Source organism: Canis lupus, chromosome 4 (genome assembly GCF_048164855.1).
Source record: "Canis lupus baileyi chromosome 4, mCanLup2.hap1, whole genome shotgun sequence".
Classification (NCBI taxonomy): Eukaryota; Metazoa; Chordata; class Mammalia; order Carnivora; family Canidae; genus Canis; species Canis lupus.
In genome coordinates, this window is record NC_132841.1 from 28408527 (window position 1) to 28427414 (window position 18888).

Sequence of the window (18888 nt, forward strand, 5' to 3'; positions counted from 1 at the left end):
CCGGTGTCACAAGACAGCATCTCGTGAAAAGGCCCAATGACCACGCCAAGAGCTGCTCACAACTCCAGGCAACAGAACAAGAAATCCCAGGGAGCAGCAGGGGTTAAACAAATACTGTGCGGCCCGAAGATGAAGAGACTGGCAGCAGGCCCAGGAGGGGTGCAATGGAGCTGCGCCCCTGGCCGAGCACGGCAGGATGGTGGGGCTGAAGTGGCCAAGGGGAAAGGGCAAGGAAAGGCCCGGCCTGGAAGGCTGCACACAAGCTGTGCGGCCAGGCCTGACTGGGGACAGAAGGAGGGGCCAGCGTGGGACCCAGGAAATTGAACAAAAATCCCCTACCCCTGGACAAGCAGAGTAGGACTAACTCCATTTTGTGCTGCACCTGCCACCTCCTGTGTGACCCCCACACGACCTGCTTATTGCTTAATGCGCTGCCCCACCCTAGTCAAGCCGCTGGGCACACCCTAATCGGAAATCGGCTCATAACAATGTAACCCCGCAGTTTTGGCACCAAACTGCGCGCCGATTCTGACCAAAGTAATAGGCCAGCTCAAATGGATACTACAGGTAAGATGTCATTCAGTCGGCCACCTGTGTGTGGACCGACATGACTGTGCAACTTTCTGTGTATCCCATGGGCCACTGGCCCCTATAAAGCTGCTACGCCTCTTAGTCTCGGGGTCCAAGTCCCTGCTCCGCTGTGTTGGGTATACTTGGACCCAAGCTCGAACTTGTAAATAAACCCTCGTGTGTTTGCATCGGTGTCGGCTCCTCGGTGGTTTCTCGGATTCGCGATCTTGGGCACAACAGCCAGAGGCAGGGCTGCGCCTGGACAGTGTGGTGCCAGGTGCCGGCTGGGCTCCACGCGGACCAAGATCCTGGACAGAACTGAGCAGGAAGTGAACGGTCTCCCTCTTCCCTCACCCACACCTACACACGAATTTACTTTTTTAGGACTGATGACGACCCACATACACCTACACGACCTTCTATGCAGCGTTTCTCAACCTGGTGGCCAGCTGATCTGTTCTGGTCTGGTCTGCAGGGAAGGGTTTGGTGGCCACCTCTACCATCCAGAAACTCCTGTGTATTTCTGATTAAAGCCTCTGAGGAGTCTCAGGGCCAAGGACTTCCTCCAGGAGAAATTGGACACATCCTCTCTCTTAAAAATCGAATGTTACAGGGAAAGTCAAACGGCTTCTCTGACGCCTCTTCTCCAAGCCCTCCTGGTCCCCCCACCAGCCTCCTCATCACCACTATTAGGACCTGGAAGTATATCCTTTCAGATATTTGCTATTCTCACATGTTGATTTTTTATATACTCCAAAAAGACTACAAAGTATGCTTTGTGCATGTGTTCAACAAAAACGACCTAATAATGTAAACATGTGTCCCTCCTCTCACTCCATGTTATGTTTCTGGAACGCATCCCTGTTGATTCATACAGCTCTCCTGTATTCTTTCTGAACCTCGCACACATGGATACGTTGCTTCTCTTCATCCATTTCCCTCTGCGTGGACAGTAAGTCACTATGCCTTTGACTTACTGGAGCAAGAATCGTATTCTCCTCTAACGACTATTAACATTCCACGCAGTGGGATACCAATTTAGAAGATTCCCGTTCCTCCCTCAACAATCTGCTTCATTGGAAGTCCTCATAATTACAGAATTAGAGAGCTACAGAGCATCTCACAAGTCATTAAATCCAACCAGCAAAAATACAAAACTCCCTGGGAAGGATAACTGTACATTTAAATAGAGAATCTGGCAGTAACATAATATAGGTACTTAAGTCACTTTTAAATTTGGTGCAGATATTTAAAAGCAACGGCACAAAAGTAATTATAAATCTATGCTAATATATACATTGATATAAAATAAAAGGTAATAGGTGTCCTCAACAACATAAAGGGGAGGGAGACACTGAGGTGTAACATGGAATTTTTATATGAGACAAATTAAGTTGTTATCAGTTTAAAACAGACTGTTACAGGGTGCCTGGGTGGCTCAGTTGGTTAAGCATCCAACTCTTGATCTCTGCTCAGGTCTTGATCTCAGGGTCATGAGATCTCAGAAGCTCAGAGTCTCCAGCATGGAGACCAATGTGGGGAATGGAGCCTACTTAAAAAAATAATAATAAAATGGACTGTTATAATTTTAAGATGTTTTACATAATTGCAATAGTAACCAAAAAGAAAATATCTATGAAATTTACACAACAGGACATGAGAAGGGAATCAAAACCTGTTGCTACCAAAAAAACCCCAAAACCACAGAACAAAACCCAGCATAGCACAACAGATGGCAGCAAGGTTAGGAAAAGATGGACAAAAAAAGTTACAGGACCTACAGAAAACAACTCAAGTCCTCCCACATCAGTAATTACTTTAAATGTGAAAGGATTGGTTAAACAGATGAATAAACAAGATCCGGCTACATGCTAAGGGAAACTCACTTTAGATCTAAGGACACACATGGGCTAATCAAAGTGAAAGAATAAAGATATTTCATGCAATTAGGAATCTAATGAGAACAGAATGGCCACAGTTCCAGCAGACCAAATAGATTTTTAGGCAGAAACTGTCACAAGAGACAAAGAAGGACATTACATAATGATAAAAGGGTCAATTCTCCAAAAAGAGTCAACAATTATAAAGACACATGCACCTTAAGCTAGAGTTCCCAAATACGTGACAGAACTGAAGGGAGAAACAGACAGCAACACAGTATGCCCAGGCACTTCAAAACCACCACAGAGAAAAGAAGGGAAAAGCAGCGTGTGGACCAGATGGACCTCACGGACGTGCACACAACAGCCCACTCGGCAACAGCAGAGTACACACTCTTTTCAAGTGCTGGGGGGCACTCGCAGGACAGACCACTTGTTCAGCTACAAAACAAACTTAAGAGGACTGAAACTATGCAAAGTATCTTTTCTGACTACAAAGGAAAGAAACTAGAAATCAACAAAAAAGGAAAACAGGGAAATAGACACTGCATGGAAATTAAACAACTCATGTTCAAACCACCAAGGAGTCCAAGAAAAAAAAAAAAAAAAAAGAGGACAACTCAGGACATTTCTGGAGACAAATGAAAATAAAACCACAGCATACGGACACTTAGAGGATGCAGCAAAGGCAGTATTATGAGGGATGTTTGTAGTGGTAAAAACGCTGATGTTGAGAAAAAGGAAATCAACAACCTAACTTCACACTTGGAGGAATCTGGTGGGGGAAAAAGAACAAACTAAACACAAAATTAGCAGAAGGAAAGAATAAAGAGCAGAGATAGAGAATAGAAAAACAATTAGAAAGAAAATATATCAACGAAACCAAGAGTTGGTTTTTTGAAAAGATCAACAACATTTACAAACTTTTAGGTAGAATAATGAAGAAAAATGGAGAGAAGCCTTAAATCACTGAAATAAGAAGAAAGGGACATAATAAGGACTTCACAGCTTATAGCAAACTACAAACAATTAACATGTAAGTAAACCAGACAACCTGGAAGGAATGATAAATTCCTAGAAACATAGACTGTTATCACGACTACATCATGAAGAAATTAAAACAAACAAACAAACAAACAAAAAAAGCTGAAGAGAGCTATACCAAGCAAGGAGACAGCAAGTTATAGAAAACTTCCCCGCAAGAAAAAGCCCAGGACAAGATGGCTTCTTCACCAGAGAAGTCTACCAAACACTTAAAAAATTAATACGAGTCCTCTTCAAAATCTTCCAAAAATTGAAGAGGAGGGGACACTTCCAAATTCATCCTAAGACACAATAAGCAAACTGTAGACCAATATCCCTGATGAACGTAGAAGCAAAAATCCTCAACAAAATATTCGCAAACTGAATTCAGCAACACATGAAAAGGATCATATGCCACGATCAAGTGGGATTTATACCTAGAATGAAAGGATGGTTCTTTAAAAAAAAAAAAAAAAAAAAGATTATTTATTTATTTATTCATGAGAGACACAGAGAGAGAGACAGGCAGAGACACAGGCAGAGGGAGAAGCAGGCCCCATGCAGGGAGCCCGATGTGAGACTCGATCCCGGGACTCCAGGATCACGCCCCTGGGCCGAAGGCAGGTGCTAAACCCCTGAGCCACCCAGAGATCCCCGAAAGGATGGTTCTTAACATACGAAGATCAATCAGCATCATGGACCATAATAACAAAATGAAGGACCACATGATCATCTCAGCTGACACAGAAAAAGCATCTGATGAAATTAAATACCCCTTCATGATCAAAATACTCCACAAAGTAGGAATGGAAGGAAACTACTTGAACATATGTGAAACACTAGCCATATATGAAAAACCCGTAATGTCATATTCAATGGCAAGAGACAGGAAGCTGTCCATCTAACATCAGAAACAAAGGCAAGGATGCCCACACTTTCCGCTACTATCTCACACTGTACTGGAAATCGCAGCCAGGGCAATTAGACAAGAAAAAGAAAGAAGGCATCCCCTGTGGAAAATAAGTAGTACAATTATGCTTACAGATGACATGATCTTGATGTAAAAACCCAAGAGAACACACACACACACACACACACCCTGTTAGAACTAATGAGTTCGGCAAAGTTTCAGGATACAAAATCAAAACATGCAAAAATCAGTTTCATTCCTACACACTAACAATGTCCACTCCGAAAAAGAAGTGAAGAAAACAAACCCACTTACTATAGCATCACAGAGGATAAAATACTTAGGAATACACCTAACCAAGGAGGTAAAAGATCTGTAAACTGCAAACTACATAATACTGAAAAAAAAAAAATCAAAAAAGGTACAAATACATGGAAAGACATCCTGTGCTCGTGAACTGGGAGACTCGATATTATTAAAATGTCCACACTACTCAAATCAATCTATAGATTCAACGCAATCCCTCTGAAAATCCCAATGGCATTTTTTTTGCAGAAAGGAAAAAAACAACAAAAACAAGCAATTGTTATTGCCAAAAGGTGTCTGCACCTGAAGACATTCTTACATTACGTTTAAACATGTAAACATCCATTCTTAGCTCCAGGCCATATAGAAACAGATGTGGACCTACTGGCTGGGGTTTGCCTTCTGTGTCCTGACAGAGTGACAATGGGCCCCGAACGAGGGTGGGGTACACTCAACTCCCAGCGCCAGGGCCTTAATTTAAACAATAAAAATGGGAGCAGGGAAGGAAGAAACCAGCTGTCCGATCATCAGCTCTTGTTGCCCACCCTTTGTCGCCTGCCTGCCTGGGAGGGCAACATTCTAGAATGCTGGACACACACCAGCAACCCCATGAGCAGCGGTCACAAGAGCCTCCTGCTTTACAGGACAAAAGTACCCACTCCACAAGGGCAATCTGCCAGGGGACGTCTAATACTCCCTAATATGCCACTCCGGCCCTGGTGCAGTGCCTAGCCCGGGGAGATCTTGTAAGAATCATTCGTGGACACAGGAGTGAAGCCAGAGAAGGCCAAAGATCTGCAGAGACTGGAGGTCATCCCCAAACAGCCCATAATAACCCCAGAAGAAACGAGAAGCAACGCGTTGTGCAGAGACTGCTTCTGCCCATCCAGTACCCATCCTTCCTTTCTTCCCTCCTATAGAACCTAGGGTACTGAGGGCAGCACTGCGCCAGCTGAAACCCTGCAGATGCCAGTGGCCAGTGAGATGTGAGGAGATGTCGCAGGGTGGGACTCCCAAGTAAGTGGTTTAAAGAGGCACACTCAACTGCACACTTTGCCCCATCCTCCTTTCCTGCTGACTGAATATGATCTGATAGTTGGAGCTGCAATGTCATGTGCTGACCATGGAAGCCGTGCCCTGCAGACGGCAGCCCCTGAGGACAACGACCACCCCGATCGAGACAAGGACTCCTATGCAAAAGCAGGGTGGACCTCTATCTTGCCTAAGCCAGTGTCAATGGCAAACCTAATTCTGAGAGCCGCTGGAAAAGTGAGCTCAGCCACTTGCCTTCAAAGAGTGGAATGGTGTCGTTGGAAAAGGTGTCCAGGGCAAGGAGGTCTTTCCCATCTTTGGACCCGCTGCGTTTGTGCTTATGCTTCCTTCGAAAGAAGGATCTGCGTGCAGCCGCCGACAGTGTCTTTGCGGCGTTGTTGTCATCTTTGACCTCAGACATGCTGAGTCTCCTGGAGAATTCTTGGTCCATCCTGTGGTCACAGGGAAGGGTGGTCCTGAGAAGGGCCTAGTGATTGAGCATTTCCCACACACCCCGTCCTGCTCCGCCAGGACCCCAGACTCCTCCAATGCTCCTCGACAGATCTCTTGGTTACTCCACCCACCCACACCACTGAGGACCCCTTGGTACCACTGTTGTGGGGGACGCTTGCAGAGCGGAAAAATTTGTACTCAGGTGAGTGTCAAATGGAAGTGCTAAGACAGCCTTCACCTGGTGTCATGACAAGCGGGGCTTCCTGCCACAAAAAGGAGCGAAACATGGATGCACACCGACATGGAATAACCTTGAAAATGCTATGCCAAGCGCCAGAGAGCAGGCTCAGAAGGCCACATTCACAGGAAAGCCCAGAACAGGGACATCTACAGGGACAGAGGTAGAGTCGGGGCTGCCTCCGGTAGGAGGGGGCAGGAGAGACAGAAAGGCCGATGGGAGAGCTAACAGGGGCAGGGCCGCTTCTGAGCTGAGGAGAGTGCTCTGAAATGACACGGGGATGGATGGTGGCACACAGCTCGGAGTACACTGAAAGCCACCGAATTGGACACTTCAGGTGAACTGCATGGTATATGAGTGTATCTCAATAAATCTGTTAAAAATTAAAAAGTTGCATTTCCTAAGTTGCCACCATTCTCCCATGTAGCACTGACCTATGGGCGGCACTGAACTGCGCTAGGAGCAGCTTCCTGGACAAGCAGTTGGGGCAAAGCGTGCAGACCAGAAGCCAGCGTGCACGGCAGCGTGAGCCCCGATCCTGTGGGACAGCCCCAGGGCTGGCGCTGCCCCCTCCAAGCCCAGACATGGCCACTTACACGTATTTGCTGGGGATCTGCCCACGCTGCATCTTCTGGGCGTTCTCATCTAGCTGCCAGGCCATCCAGGACCCAAAGGTACCCTGAGGCAAGGTGTCATCAACGTAGAGGATGTCATCTTTCTTAAAGCTCAGCTCATGCTCCACCTCCGCCAGCCGGTCGTACAGGGCCCTGGAGCAGGTGACAGAGGGAACCGGATCAGGAGGGGGCTCTGGGCTGTGGAGGACCAACCAGCCACACACTTTGGCAGCCAGTCTCCTGGGACAGCTCTCCTGCTCTGCGCTTTCCCCGGACCACAATCAGGACCCACCTCTCCCATCCTGGAGGCAGTTCCCAAAGAAGGGAGCCTCAGCTTCAGTAACGGAACAAAGTTGTCTTGCCTCCCCTGAGACTGAGGCTCCCCGGCAATGAGGGCTGCCTCACACCCATCGGATAAAGAACTTCTTGCCAAGGACCAGAACCATATCCCGCCTTCCAAACGGGCCTTTATCTCCCGAGTCAAGGTCAACGGTTCCTACAGAAGGGAAACTCCTCAGGATGGAAATCTCATCTCCTACCAAGGAGGGTGGCCTAGAGACAGAGACCGTATCTCACAGTACACAACTGATTAGTGCTTTTTCCTTTCTGTGGCCTCAGAACTTAGGAAACACGAAGGAAGCTAGAGCCCCTCTAGAAAACACCTGGTGGCTGGGCTGGCCTGCACACAAGTCCTACTGCACTTTGGGCACGTGCATGCCTTGACACTCACACACCCTGCAGACGATCTGCAGCCAGGGATCGGGGCAGACCAGGAGAGGAGCACAGTGCACAGGAAAATGGGGCTCTGCAGCCTCAAAATTTCCCAAGCCCCAAACCCTAAATAGGGAGCCCTATGTGGTCCTACAAGTCCTCAAGTGAAGTTTTCCTAAGTCACATGCATCTCTCTGTGAGCACGTGGCTTGGGGCCCATGCAACAAGGACCATGGTCTCACTCTCTCTGTTGCAGAGACACTCACCAGGACCAGTCTCCTGAGGAAGCCCCTCCCCTGGCCCCGAATCCCTGGAACTCCTAGCCCCTGGTACCTGATGTAGAAGCTGTCGCCAGGCAGACCCTTGACCTTGGTGAACTCCTCAGGGCGGTACTGCACCTTGAGACGGACACTGTCCTTGGGCTTCAGCATCTCCACGTAGACCTCCTCCACTGTCCTGTTGCGCACATCCAGACTGCCATACTGCCAGAGGACAGGGGACTGAGGTCAGAGGGCAGAAGCCAGAGACGGCTTAGGCACCCTGACAGGGCGGTAGGGGGAGAAGGCAGATTTAAGATCCCCTTAACCGGGAATCTGCCTGCCTCGCCTCTGCAGGTAAGGCTGAGTCCTCTGCCCCCAACAGCTTCTCCCACGAGAAACCCTGTGCTAATCTCCCAGCAAGTTAGGGCTATGAAAACACAGCACTTCATCTTGTTGAAGCTATTTCTGTCTTTCGTGGATGGAACTGGAAGGTATTACACTGAGTGAAATAAGTCAGTCGGAGAAGGACAATCATCTTATGGTTTCACTCCTATGGGGAATATAAGAAAGAGTGAAAGGGACCATAAGGAAAGGGGGGGAAACTGGGTGGGGAGACATCAGAGAGGGAGACAAACCAGGAGAGGCTTCTGACTCTGGGAAACAAAGAGTTGTGGAAGGGGAGGTAGTGGGGGGATGGGGTGACTGGGTGCCGGGCACCGAGGAGGGCATGTGATGGGATGAGCACCGGGTGTTATAGGACATGTTAGCAAATGGAATTTAAATAAAAAATAATAATTAAAAATAAAAGCTACTTGTGTCTTTGAATTCCTGTGAAGTCCCCTTGCCCCTCAACAGGAGACCCAGGGAAAAGGGGGCCCCTCCATGAGAGCACAGCCCTGCTGCTGACATGGCAGAGCATTCTCCCTCCCAATTCCCTCCTGTCACCAGGGCCCTGTGATCCACCCCGAGGGTCCTGGCAGCATTCAACACCAACAGGGGCACCAGGCAGGAGGCCGTGCTCTCTGCCTCCCGTGCCACCGGCTGCTCAGAACTCACCTCGAGGATGAGGTCCCCCACCACAAGGCCGTCAGGGCCCTTGGCAGGACTGTCATCCTCCACCTCAGCCACAAACACCCCGTGCAGGTTCCCTCCACATAAATGGACTCCAAGCTCCAGCTGGGACTTTTTGATGAAGACCACACGTGGCTCTGGAGTCTTCTTGTTGGCATCTCCCACCATCCTTCAGGAACGAAAATAAAGTCCCTCAATCACACACGGCGGCGAGCTGGGTGTCAAAGACTACAGAGTCCCTAACGCCCTGACAGTTTTCCTCTGAGGTCTCCTGGTGTCCCATCTGGGCTCTGGTTCTAGCGACTTAGTGTACGGGCTGGATGCTGAGGTTTGTCGAGGTGAAAACATGGCCCCAGCTGAGAGAGCCAGCGGGGGATCGAACAGAAATAAATGCCCCTGCTTTCTGGCCCAGCTGTCAGTCGAGTGCCATAGGCGGCCTCTCTTCCCAGCTGGACTGCACTTGTTCTCCTAACCCTGCTCTGCCTAAGAAAAGTTAGAGCTGGCCTCACAGTCCAGGGCACCACAGACCACTTGGCAAGGTTTGCAGAGCAGCTTCTCTGGCCCAGGGACTGTGCTTAAGCATGAAGAGGGGGCCGCGTGCCGTCAAGGAACTCACAAAGCAGCAAGGGAGACACCGGCAAGCACGCTGGGAAGAGGAAATAGGACGGTGACGGGGACTGATGAGGGGACCTCAGGGGACAGGCCAGCTGTGACTCCGGCGGGCAAGTCCCAATGTGACGGATCCAGGGCAAAGAGCACAGGGCTGGCTACATTCCCTGGCCAAGGAAACAGCTCTGTCCAGGATGACAGGATGGCTGCTGCGTGCCTGCCTCCTCCTGACCTCTCTCCACACCCACCGTATGCACAGCTGACCCCTGCTCACCCTGAACGCGTTGACTTAACTGTCACTGCTCCCTGCCACACTCTCGCTGACTGCTCCGTCGTGGCCTGTACTGGCCCTCCCAGCACGTGCTGCACACGCCTGGACACTTGCCTGTCACCCTCTAAACCTGGAGCTCCCTGGGGGCGACTGCTGATGGTGGCCACAGCCCAGGGCCTGGCTGGGTGGTGACTGTGGAATTCTGTCTAAAGACAGAGTGAGAAAACGAGTAACTGAGAAAAAGAGGAGAAAAGGAGAGAGGCAGAGCTAAGAACAAGTCAATGAGAAAAAAAAAGAGAGAGAGAGAAAAAACAAGAAAGTGAGAAAGGGCAGGAGGGTGAGAGGAAAAAAGGAATGGCATGCTTCCCACCCCAAATCCTGACACCTGCTATATGGCCTGCAGCCCAGGTGACGGCAGCAGGATGAGTTGGGGCCACAGCCATGGCCGCCCACCCTCCCACCCCCCTGGGCCAGGGCGCACAGATGGGAGGCTCACGGCACGGATTTGCTGACCTGGAACTGGGGGTGCTCTGCTTGGCCTGGGGGGTGCCAGGGCCCTCATCCTGCTCCATCAGCGGGTCAATGACAGAGGGATGCTCCGGGGTGGGGGCACTGCTGCCCTGGAGAGCGGCGTGAGTACTGGCAGGGTCCAGGTGGGAGCTGGGAATGGAGGTCAGGAGGAATAAGGAGTGGCTCACAGTCCTCGGCTGTCCATGGCCACCCCCTCGGGTGGTGACCAGGGCTGGGCTCTGAACAGGGACTGGGTCACATGGCTCCGAGCCCCGAGAAGAGCAGACGTCTTGGGAGCTTGGACTCAGGTCGCTGACCCTGCAGGATCGGCCTGTCCTCTCCCCCTCACCTGTCCTCAACTTGGGGATCCTCTCTGAATTCAGGTGTCGGCCTGGAGGCCCACACACTCACTGTCCCTCTTCCTCTGTTGTACATCTTGTCCTTTCGCTGAGCTGTGCAGCGCTGCATGGCGGGGCATGTCTCCCCCTTCTCTCACATGCCTGGCAACCCACAGCTCAGGGGCAGATACAGACAGCGTGTGAGGACACTCTGCGTGAGAATCCCACCCTCAGGGCCTCAGTTCCTGGCTCCACACACCTGTCGGGGGGCTTCTTGCTCTGCATGCTTCCACACCCCACACCTCAGGTATCCTACTTCGCATCTTCCTCCTCCTATATGTGTTTTTTCCAAAATGCAGGGCTGGCCACCTCTCCACTTAGGGCAGCTGAATGGCCAGAACTCACAGCTGGCACCCTGGCTGCACCATCTGTCCTCCCCCGGCCCAGATGGCCCCCCTGGGGAGGCCCAGGCCCTCACCTGGACCGAGAGTGGCTGCTGAGCTGGTGCATGTGTGGATTGTACTGGGCCAGGATGGTGATAGTGTCACACTGCTGCCCGATGATGAGCCGGGCCTGCTGCTCCGTGGCACTCCGCAGGTTTATGCCGTTGAACTAGGAAACATCCAGAGCACACTCAGTGATGTCACGGGAGCTGGGGACGGGGGGAGCACAGCATTCCCGAAGAAGGGAGGAGCAGGGGAGAGGTAGGAGAGAAGGATGCAGTGCGGAGGGGCAGTTCTCGCCTACCTCAAGTAATTGATCCCCGTACTCAAGGCCAGCTTGGTGAGCGATGCTCCCCCCTGTCACCTTGGAGACGTAGACCCCGCCTTTCTCTCCACTCACAATGGAGATGCCCAGTGGCTCCGAGCCCTTCTGCAGCTTGACATGGCGTGGCTCCTCCACATAGGGCCTTGGAAGAGAGCCAACAGTGTGGGGACTCGGACACAATGGAAAGGTTTGGGGCAAATCGGAGGTCAGACATGCAACCAGCTATGCAGAAAGGGGCGGGGACCGCCAGATGCTCCTCTAATGACACAGCTGGATGGGAATGTGATGACCCCCACCTCTGTATGGCAGTGATACATATTCCCAGAACCTCATGCAATACAAACACAACACCCCCCAATGACCACAGAAGCACCCAGCCCCAAAGACACAAAGAATGGTCCTTATAAACTATAAACACTGACAGGCAGGGAGAAAGCACAAAGTTTCATAATACGAGAGGAGTTGCCACAACAAAATGTGCTATCCACAAACCCTGGTGGGGTTTCAGGATGCCCTAGGAGGAAAAGAAGTGGTTCCTGGGATGATAGTCACCCAGAAGAAATGATATACAGTATCAGTTTTTATATTTACCAGTAGAGAGTGATGTACAATGACCATGGAAATTAAGCCACTGCAAACCCAAGCCATTAAAAAGGGAGCGGGGAGGCTGGGAGCAAGGCGAGGACCATGCACTTGCTGGCCTGGGGGGAAGCTGTCCACCGTGCCAGGGCACAAGGGCACTCGGGCAGGGGCCTCATGTCAGGCCAACCTCAGACTCCTCAGGGAGGAGAACCTGGGCCTGGTGGCCACAGGCAGTCTCAGGAGGGATCTGTGGTGGTGGAGACACCTGGAAGGTGCAAAAAGTTAGAAAGAAAAGAGGGATGCTCAGAAAAGGAGGACAGACGCCTAGAACCTAACAGACAGAAAGGCACGCAGGTGATGCTGAGCCGCCCCGTGAGGACTGTGCTGCACACTGCCCTAAGCTCTTCCTCTCGGGACAAAATTACAGCCAAAGGCGGAGGGAGGAGCCAGCTGGAGCAACCCATCCTTGGGCTGCCCTCCCGAGCACAAGGGTAGGGACAAGCTCACATGGTGATGGGCCGGCAGGCTGCTGAGCTACCTCCTTGCCCGCCACCCCTCACTACCCAGAGGCACAGCAATCTCTCAAACTCAGCCTCAGCCTGGGACCCATTACCCAGGGCCCAGTCCTCTGGCAGCCTGAGATGAAAATCCTTCTGACTTGTCCCTTCACTTCTCCCACCCTCTCTCTGCTTCCCAAACTCACTCATGCCGCAAGGCCCTCTCTGATCCTGTGGCTCAGACGCTTATCCCTGGCCTGTAACTTGCAGACCCATCACATACCACAGTGCCAGGCAGTTTGGAGTCGTAAGAACCCTTAACCAGCAGCAACCCACACTGTCCTCATACCCCCAGCCGGCATTAAAGGACAGCATGGCAGATGCAGGCAGAGCTCATTTTGAGTCTGATGCTCCTCAGTTCTCACTGAAAACCCCTTCCTGTGTTCCACCTCCAAAACCTACATCTATCTCAATAAAGCAGCAGGTAGCTGAATCCCAGTAAGCATCATACAAAGCCATTATGAACGATACGGATCAGGATTTACCAGCAGGGAGAGATGTGTGAGCAGACAGGTGAGCGTAATCTCACTTCTATAAATCTGTACAAAGATGCATGGCCAATCACGCATGGAGAGGTTCCTATGAAGGACCCTTCTATGAAGGCACCTCCAGGTGAGGGGACTTGGGACAATCCTTACTTTCTGATCTTCTAAACGATTTAAATCTCTTATTAACAGCGGCACCTGGGTGGCTCAGTGGTTGAGCGTCTGCCTTTGGCTTAGTCGTGATCCCGAGGTCCTGGGATCGAGTCCCCACATCGGGCTCCCCGAGGGGAGCCTGCTTCTCCCTCTGCTTGTGTCTCTGCCTCTGTGTGTGTGTGTCATGAATAAGTAAATAAAAATCTTAAAAAAAATAAAAAAATAAATTTCTTATAACATGCACAAAAGTTTTCTCAGAATAAGGCTGTGTAGTCAAAGAGGTTTATAAAAGCACGCTTTGTGATATTACAAACACCGTGAAATGAGAGTGTTCACGTACAAAAAGATGCAAATTATAAAACAAGCCTTTAAACATACACACATATACACTTAGCAAAAGGGGAAGGGCAACTGAGGAGATGACACGTGACTTTTCTTCTTTCTACTTTCCTCATCTTTCTGGATTCTGCTAATGAGAAGTTACATGATAATGTACTTTAGAATCAGGGGGAAAGCAGCTGTCTTTCCTTCAGTCGGGTCACACATGATAACTACGCCTCTGACCGGACAGGAAGCACTGTGAGGGCAGGAGCACGGACACTTGCCTCTCCCAGAGCAGGCCCTGTTCTCTGGACGCTGCGGGAAGCTAACTATGGGGACACCTGATGGCAGGTGTCAAGGTCCTTTCTGCTTCTAAGGAACCCGCCTGAGTTGGTGGAAGGTCTCACTCCTCAGTGACCTGAGCTGGGGTGAAGTGACCCAGGACTTGGGGCGCATCACGTGGGTGAGATGTGCCACATGAACTGCATCTGCATCCCCTACTGTCCTATAGATAGTATAGGAGCAACTTCTATGTTCCAGTTAATATTCGCTGGTTGTCCGGGGAGTTGTTAGGTTGTCTTACAAGTTCAGATGTTTCAGTTCAAATCATTTTCTTAACGCAGAGCCCACCCTGCAGGGTTCCTTTCACGGCTCACAGCGATGAGGGCCCTCGGCATTCTGGATTTGAGTGGACAAGAGTGGCCCTGTTCCTTTTAAGTGATTAAATAAAAGCAAGCTCCTGTTTAATCAGATCTCCTGAAGACTTATAATCGAGATAGGACCTCTTAACTAGAAATACGATCTGGTCAGTTCTACTCTGAAGAACAACAGAGGTGGGTGGGGTGTGTAGAGCTTGTAGGGGGAGTGAGGGACCCCTTAGAGGAGGCACGTCTGGACTGATTCCAGCCTCAAGCTAACCTGAAATCTCCGCAGACTGGCCAACATTTCAAAATGAACGACTAGATGGCTAAGCCACACTCTTACGCTTCACATACTTTTTTTCTATGCATATTTTATTTCACGATAAACAGCTTGGGAGGGGACAAGTGGTACAGGTGTGTTCTGGAGCCAGAAAGCAAAGAATAAGAATGAGCCCTGATTCTAAGGAAGGCAGCCCAGTCCCCAGGCATGTGACCTAGACCAGTTACTCCAACTCTCTGGCCTCAGTTTCCTTATCTGTAAAAGATAACTGATGACAATGATGATGATGATGACGATGATGCTCATGGGTCGCTGTGAGGATTTCACAACTTTTCACATGGAAAGTGCTTAATCCAGGGCCAGGGAAACAGCGCATGGTGCCACCACATCTTCACCACCAGGTGGTCCCCAGCGTCACTTGCTGCAGCTCAGCCCTCCCGTGGACCTCCCATGGACCTTCTGCAGCAGGAGCCCAGCCTGCTCCTCACCTCGCCGTCTATGGGCACCCCACCTCCTGGCACCATCACCTGCAGGGGGTCCTGGTGAAAGGCTGGGGCAGCACGCCAGAGAATGCCAAGTGACCCCAAGCAGAGCGGTCTCACCCTGGCATTGACTCATTTGGAATCCTCCCACGCGCCTGCTTCTTCTACCAGCAAGGCCCCTTCCCTCCACCAAGCCCCGGCCTACTGTAGGGATGTGTCGCCCACTGCCGTGCCCATGGTACAGATGCCTAGGCGTGCTCACCTGTCCTTCCTCCGTTCCCCGAGGGCCGCAGGGTTGACGGCAATTCTGGGCAACGTGGAGGCTGAGGTCTGGGACTGGCTACAGGAGGACAGGGTGTCGATGTTTAGGGGTGACTGTGGAGGCGTGCTGCATTCCGAATGCGACAACGAACCTGCAAAGGTTCAAAGGTGCAAAGCAACTTGGGCTTTGCGATCTCACATCTCCGTTCCCTTGTGGCCCAGGCCAAGATGGAGATGCGATCCAGGCACGTGGCTCCACGCCTCGGCCACACCGTATGGCCTCGAATTCAGATGCCGGGGCTCCACGCAGCCTTTCTACCTAGTCTAGCCCCACGTCACCAGGCCTGAGCCTGGGCTCACCCAGCACGCACAGCCTGACTGAGATGAGGAAGAGGTTACGCGCTGAGCCCAGACGCTGAACGACGAGGCCAGAGCAAGCCAGCAGGCGAGGACGGGGGTGTGAGTTCTCACCTCTATCAGAGCCCACAATGGACCGAGGGTATCTTGGCGTTGACGGGATTTTAATGCGTTCCGCCTTGAACTGCAAGTTGCTTGAAGACCCTATGGTGCCATGAGGGGACAAAACTTCAGGCCTGGTATAAACACCACCCTCAGTCCTTCACCACGTCAGTGCCTCTTAGGGAAGAGGCAGTCACAACAAGTGCAAAGCAGGCCCTGCCACTTCTCCCCAAGGGGGCCTATGTGTGAAATGGTCAAGAAAAGCAGATGCTCAACACCCGGTTATCTGAGTGAACCGTGCAGGCCTGGACAGAACAGGGTCACACAAATCTCACCCTAGCCCCCAAGTGACAGAGGGGACTGCCCGCCTCCACCCCAAGTGGCTGGAAGCGGCGCCACCTGAGTCTCTTTATCAGGCAACTGCTAGTCTCTGCCTCTGGGCTGCATTCCTCACAAGTGAACAGAAACCCCCAGAATCACTGACAGGCTCAGAGACAGGGAGTGAGGCTTGTGGGCCAAGGAGTTCCCTGGAACAGCCGTATGCCTGCCGGGAAAGCCTAAGAGACACAGAGGCCGAAGGAGACGCTCTCTGGGCAGCATGGGGCCACCCTGCCGTGGAAGCAGGGAAGGGCCTGTGTGGGCAGGCGATATGGAGGTGGGGCCATGAGGATGGAGGTGGAGAGGGAAACAAGGCTAGTACCCCGCTACGGTGAGAAGGCTCTAGTGGCACCATTACCGAGGCGGGCGCTGGAGGGCAGAGAGTTGGACCCGTGGGAGGCTCTCATATCTGAGTAGTCGCTGCCAGACCTGTGGCTCAGGTCCAGGCTCAGGCGTCCCTGGTGCTGGACGCTGCAAGAGAACCACATAAGTGAGGTGCTTGGGAGGAAGACCAGGGCTAGAGGCGGCCTGGGCCAAGGCCTCCCGGAGCCCACAGAAGCCACCTGCCGGTAGCTGGGGACAGCAGACTGCCATGCTCAGAGGCAGCATCCAACGAGGGTCCCGCCCACAGAGAAAGGGCTGTGCAGGTAGAGGAGTGGCATATCTACTTCAGCCCTGGACTGGACTGGCCTCACCAGGAGCAAGGGCTTCCACAAGGGCTTCCACCGGGAAAAACAGGCCCTGAACCCGGGGCCCAGAGAAGTGGAGCCTCTTCTCCAGGATGGGCGGGAGAGGCTGGATGGACAGGGACCTGCACACCTCACTCAGGCCAGCTGCCAAGAACAGTGGAGCGCAGAGCCCAGGCTTCACCCATCTCGGGTGGGTCTACAATCAGACCCAGTGATGCCCTTTTCTCGCTGCGTAATGAGACATCTCTTCCCCACCTAAAGCCTAGACTAACAAAAACCCAACCTCTGCATCATGGCCGTAGGATCTGTGCCCTACAACCTGTGCTCTCCTCCTGACTCACGGCACCTGGGCCAAGCTCCCGACTCTGCCCCAGGAGCCCAGCCCACTGTTCCCAGGGATCTGGGCTGTGGCTCCCACGCCTGCCTTCCTGGGGACTCCACCTAGGTCTTGTGCAGCTGGCTCTCAGCCTCCCGATCTCGGTAGCATCCCCCTCTTCCCCTCTTCCATGGGCCCTCCCCTCCACCCAGTCCACTCTCCACCCTCTTCCAAGTCGCAACCTAGCTGGTCGCCCTTTGCTGCAGCCTTCAGAGCTACTCAGCACCACCCAGTACCCCTCTGTTCACTCTTCTCATCTGCCTCCCACTCTCAGACATAAACATCCCATGAGAAGCAGCTCACTGATTACGTCCTCCACTGTATATCCCCCCTGGAACTACGACAGTCCATGCTACATAGTAGGTGACCAATTAGAACTTGCAATGACTGAATGAATGAATGACCTTGAGCCAGCCCATTCACCTTTTAAGGCTCAGTCTCCTCATCCACAAAACGGAGACAACAGTGCTCACGGGGTTGCTGTGGCCTTTAAATGAGATGAGGTTTACAAAGGTCCCAGTACACTGTCTGGCACGTGAGCACTTAAGCACCAGCTGCCATTACTCTCTCTCTCTTTCTCTCTCTACTTTTATAAGCTCCGTGCTGGTGCATGAAGAGAGCATCCTCAGACTTCACTTTTCCTGGGGCCCCAGTGTGGCTCTAATCAGCCCCTTCTCGGCCTCGCAAGGACACTCTCTGCCTGCAGACCACTTTATGCACCAGTGGCTGTATGTGCACGCGGGCCTGGCCAGCCAGGGTGCAGGGAGGTGTGGGCTGACTTCACATACCTGGGATGCAAACCCTGGGGGCCGACCTCTCTGGGCACAGGCGGGGAGCTGCAGGGGCCGACCCGGTGGCTCCGCACGGTGTAGATGGGGTTCCTTAGGATGGAACTCACAGTGGTGCTCGGGGTCATACTCCGGGGAACGGTGCCTAGAAATGGGCTGGGTAAGAACGATCATCCCACAGCCCCAGGCCTATGCAAGCTAGTGGCTTTCTCCACCTGTACAATGGAGGAACTCACTTTACTGCTTCCTATTTCCCAGGCTACAGTGGGAAGAAGGTGCTCTGAGAAGCTAAGAAATGTCCCTGATATGACACTGAACATCCCAGACAGGGAAGCCACTGCTCGTTCTTTGGACCTCTGGTCTGAGGACACACAGAGGCACCTTGAAATGACTGCCTCCGCTCTCCCTGGGACCAGCAGCCCTGCGAGGCCAGCATGAACCCTCCTCGCCGCCCAACGACTCACCCACAGATGCCCTGCCAGGGTACAATGGGGGGTTGCTGTGCCGGCTGGAGTGCCCTGGTGAGTACGGGGACCATTCCTGGAGCTCTGGGCAGAGCTCTCCACTGGCCGGGATGCACTTCTGTTCCTGCAGGACCAAAGACAAGAGACAGTGGCTGGAAGTGGAAATGCACAGGTGTCTGCAAGCCTGTGCCCTAAGCACTAGCTCTCCCACTGGGACACGTGACGGGACAGTCAGGGAGGTCACTGCCCATTCATGTTGCCTTACATACCTGGAAGGGAAGAAATTCCTTCAAAACTACTCTGGAAGAAAACCACAGAGAAAGAACCTGTTCTCTCAAGTAAATTATGCACAGGAGGTAGGATGCATGAGGCCACCAGGCACATATATAGAACTGCTCCTCCAAACTT

At 52.0% G+C, this 18888-nt stretch overlaps 1 protein-coding gene across 6 annotated transcripts in view; it reads right to left on the minus strand.

Moving 5' to 3' along the window:
* Positions 1 to 18888, minus strand: part of DLG5 (discs large MAGUK scaffold protein 5) — a 119384-nt gene that overhangs the window by 6617 nt on the left and 93879 nt on the right. For all 6 annotated transcript variants that reach the window (XM_072823752.1, XM_072823751.1, XM_072823753.1 and 3 more), the window contains 12 exons: positions 18481 to 18604; positions 18017 to 18161; positions 16522 to 16634; positions 15798 to 15887; positions 15328 to 15478; positions 11544 to 11706; positions 11275 to 11408; positions 10462 to 10608; positions 9054 to 9237; positions 8071 to 8219; positions 7009 to 7179; positions 5977 to 6173 (listed from right to left, as the gene is read on the minus strand). In XM_072823752.1, the coding sequence (XP_072679853.1) occupies positions 5977 to 6173; positions 7009 to 7179; positions 8071 to 8219; positions 9054 to 9237; positions 10462 to 10608; positions 11275 to 11408; positions 11544 to 11706; positions 15328 to 15478; positions 15798 to 15887; positions 16522 to 16634; positions 18017 to 18161; positions 18481 to 18604 (1768 nt within the window). The remainder of the gene's footprint in view (positions 1 to 5976; positions 6174 to 7008; positions 7180 to 8070; positions 8220 to 9053; positions 9238 to 10461; positions 10609 to 11274; positions 11409 to 11543; positions 11707 to 15327; positions 15479 to 15797; positions 15888 to 16521; positions 16635 to 18016; positions 18162 to 18480; positions 18605 to 18888) is intronic.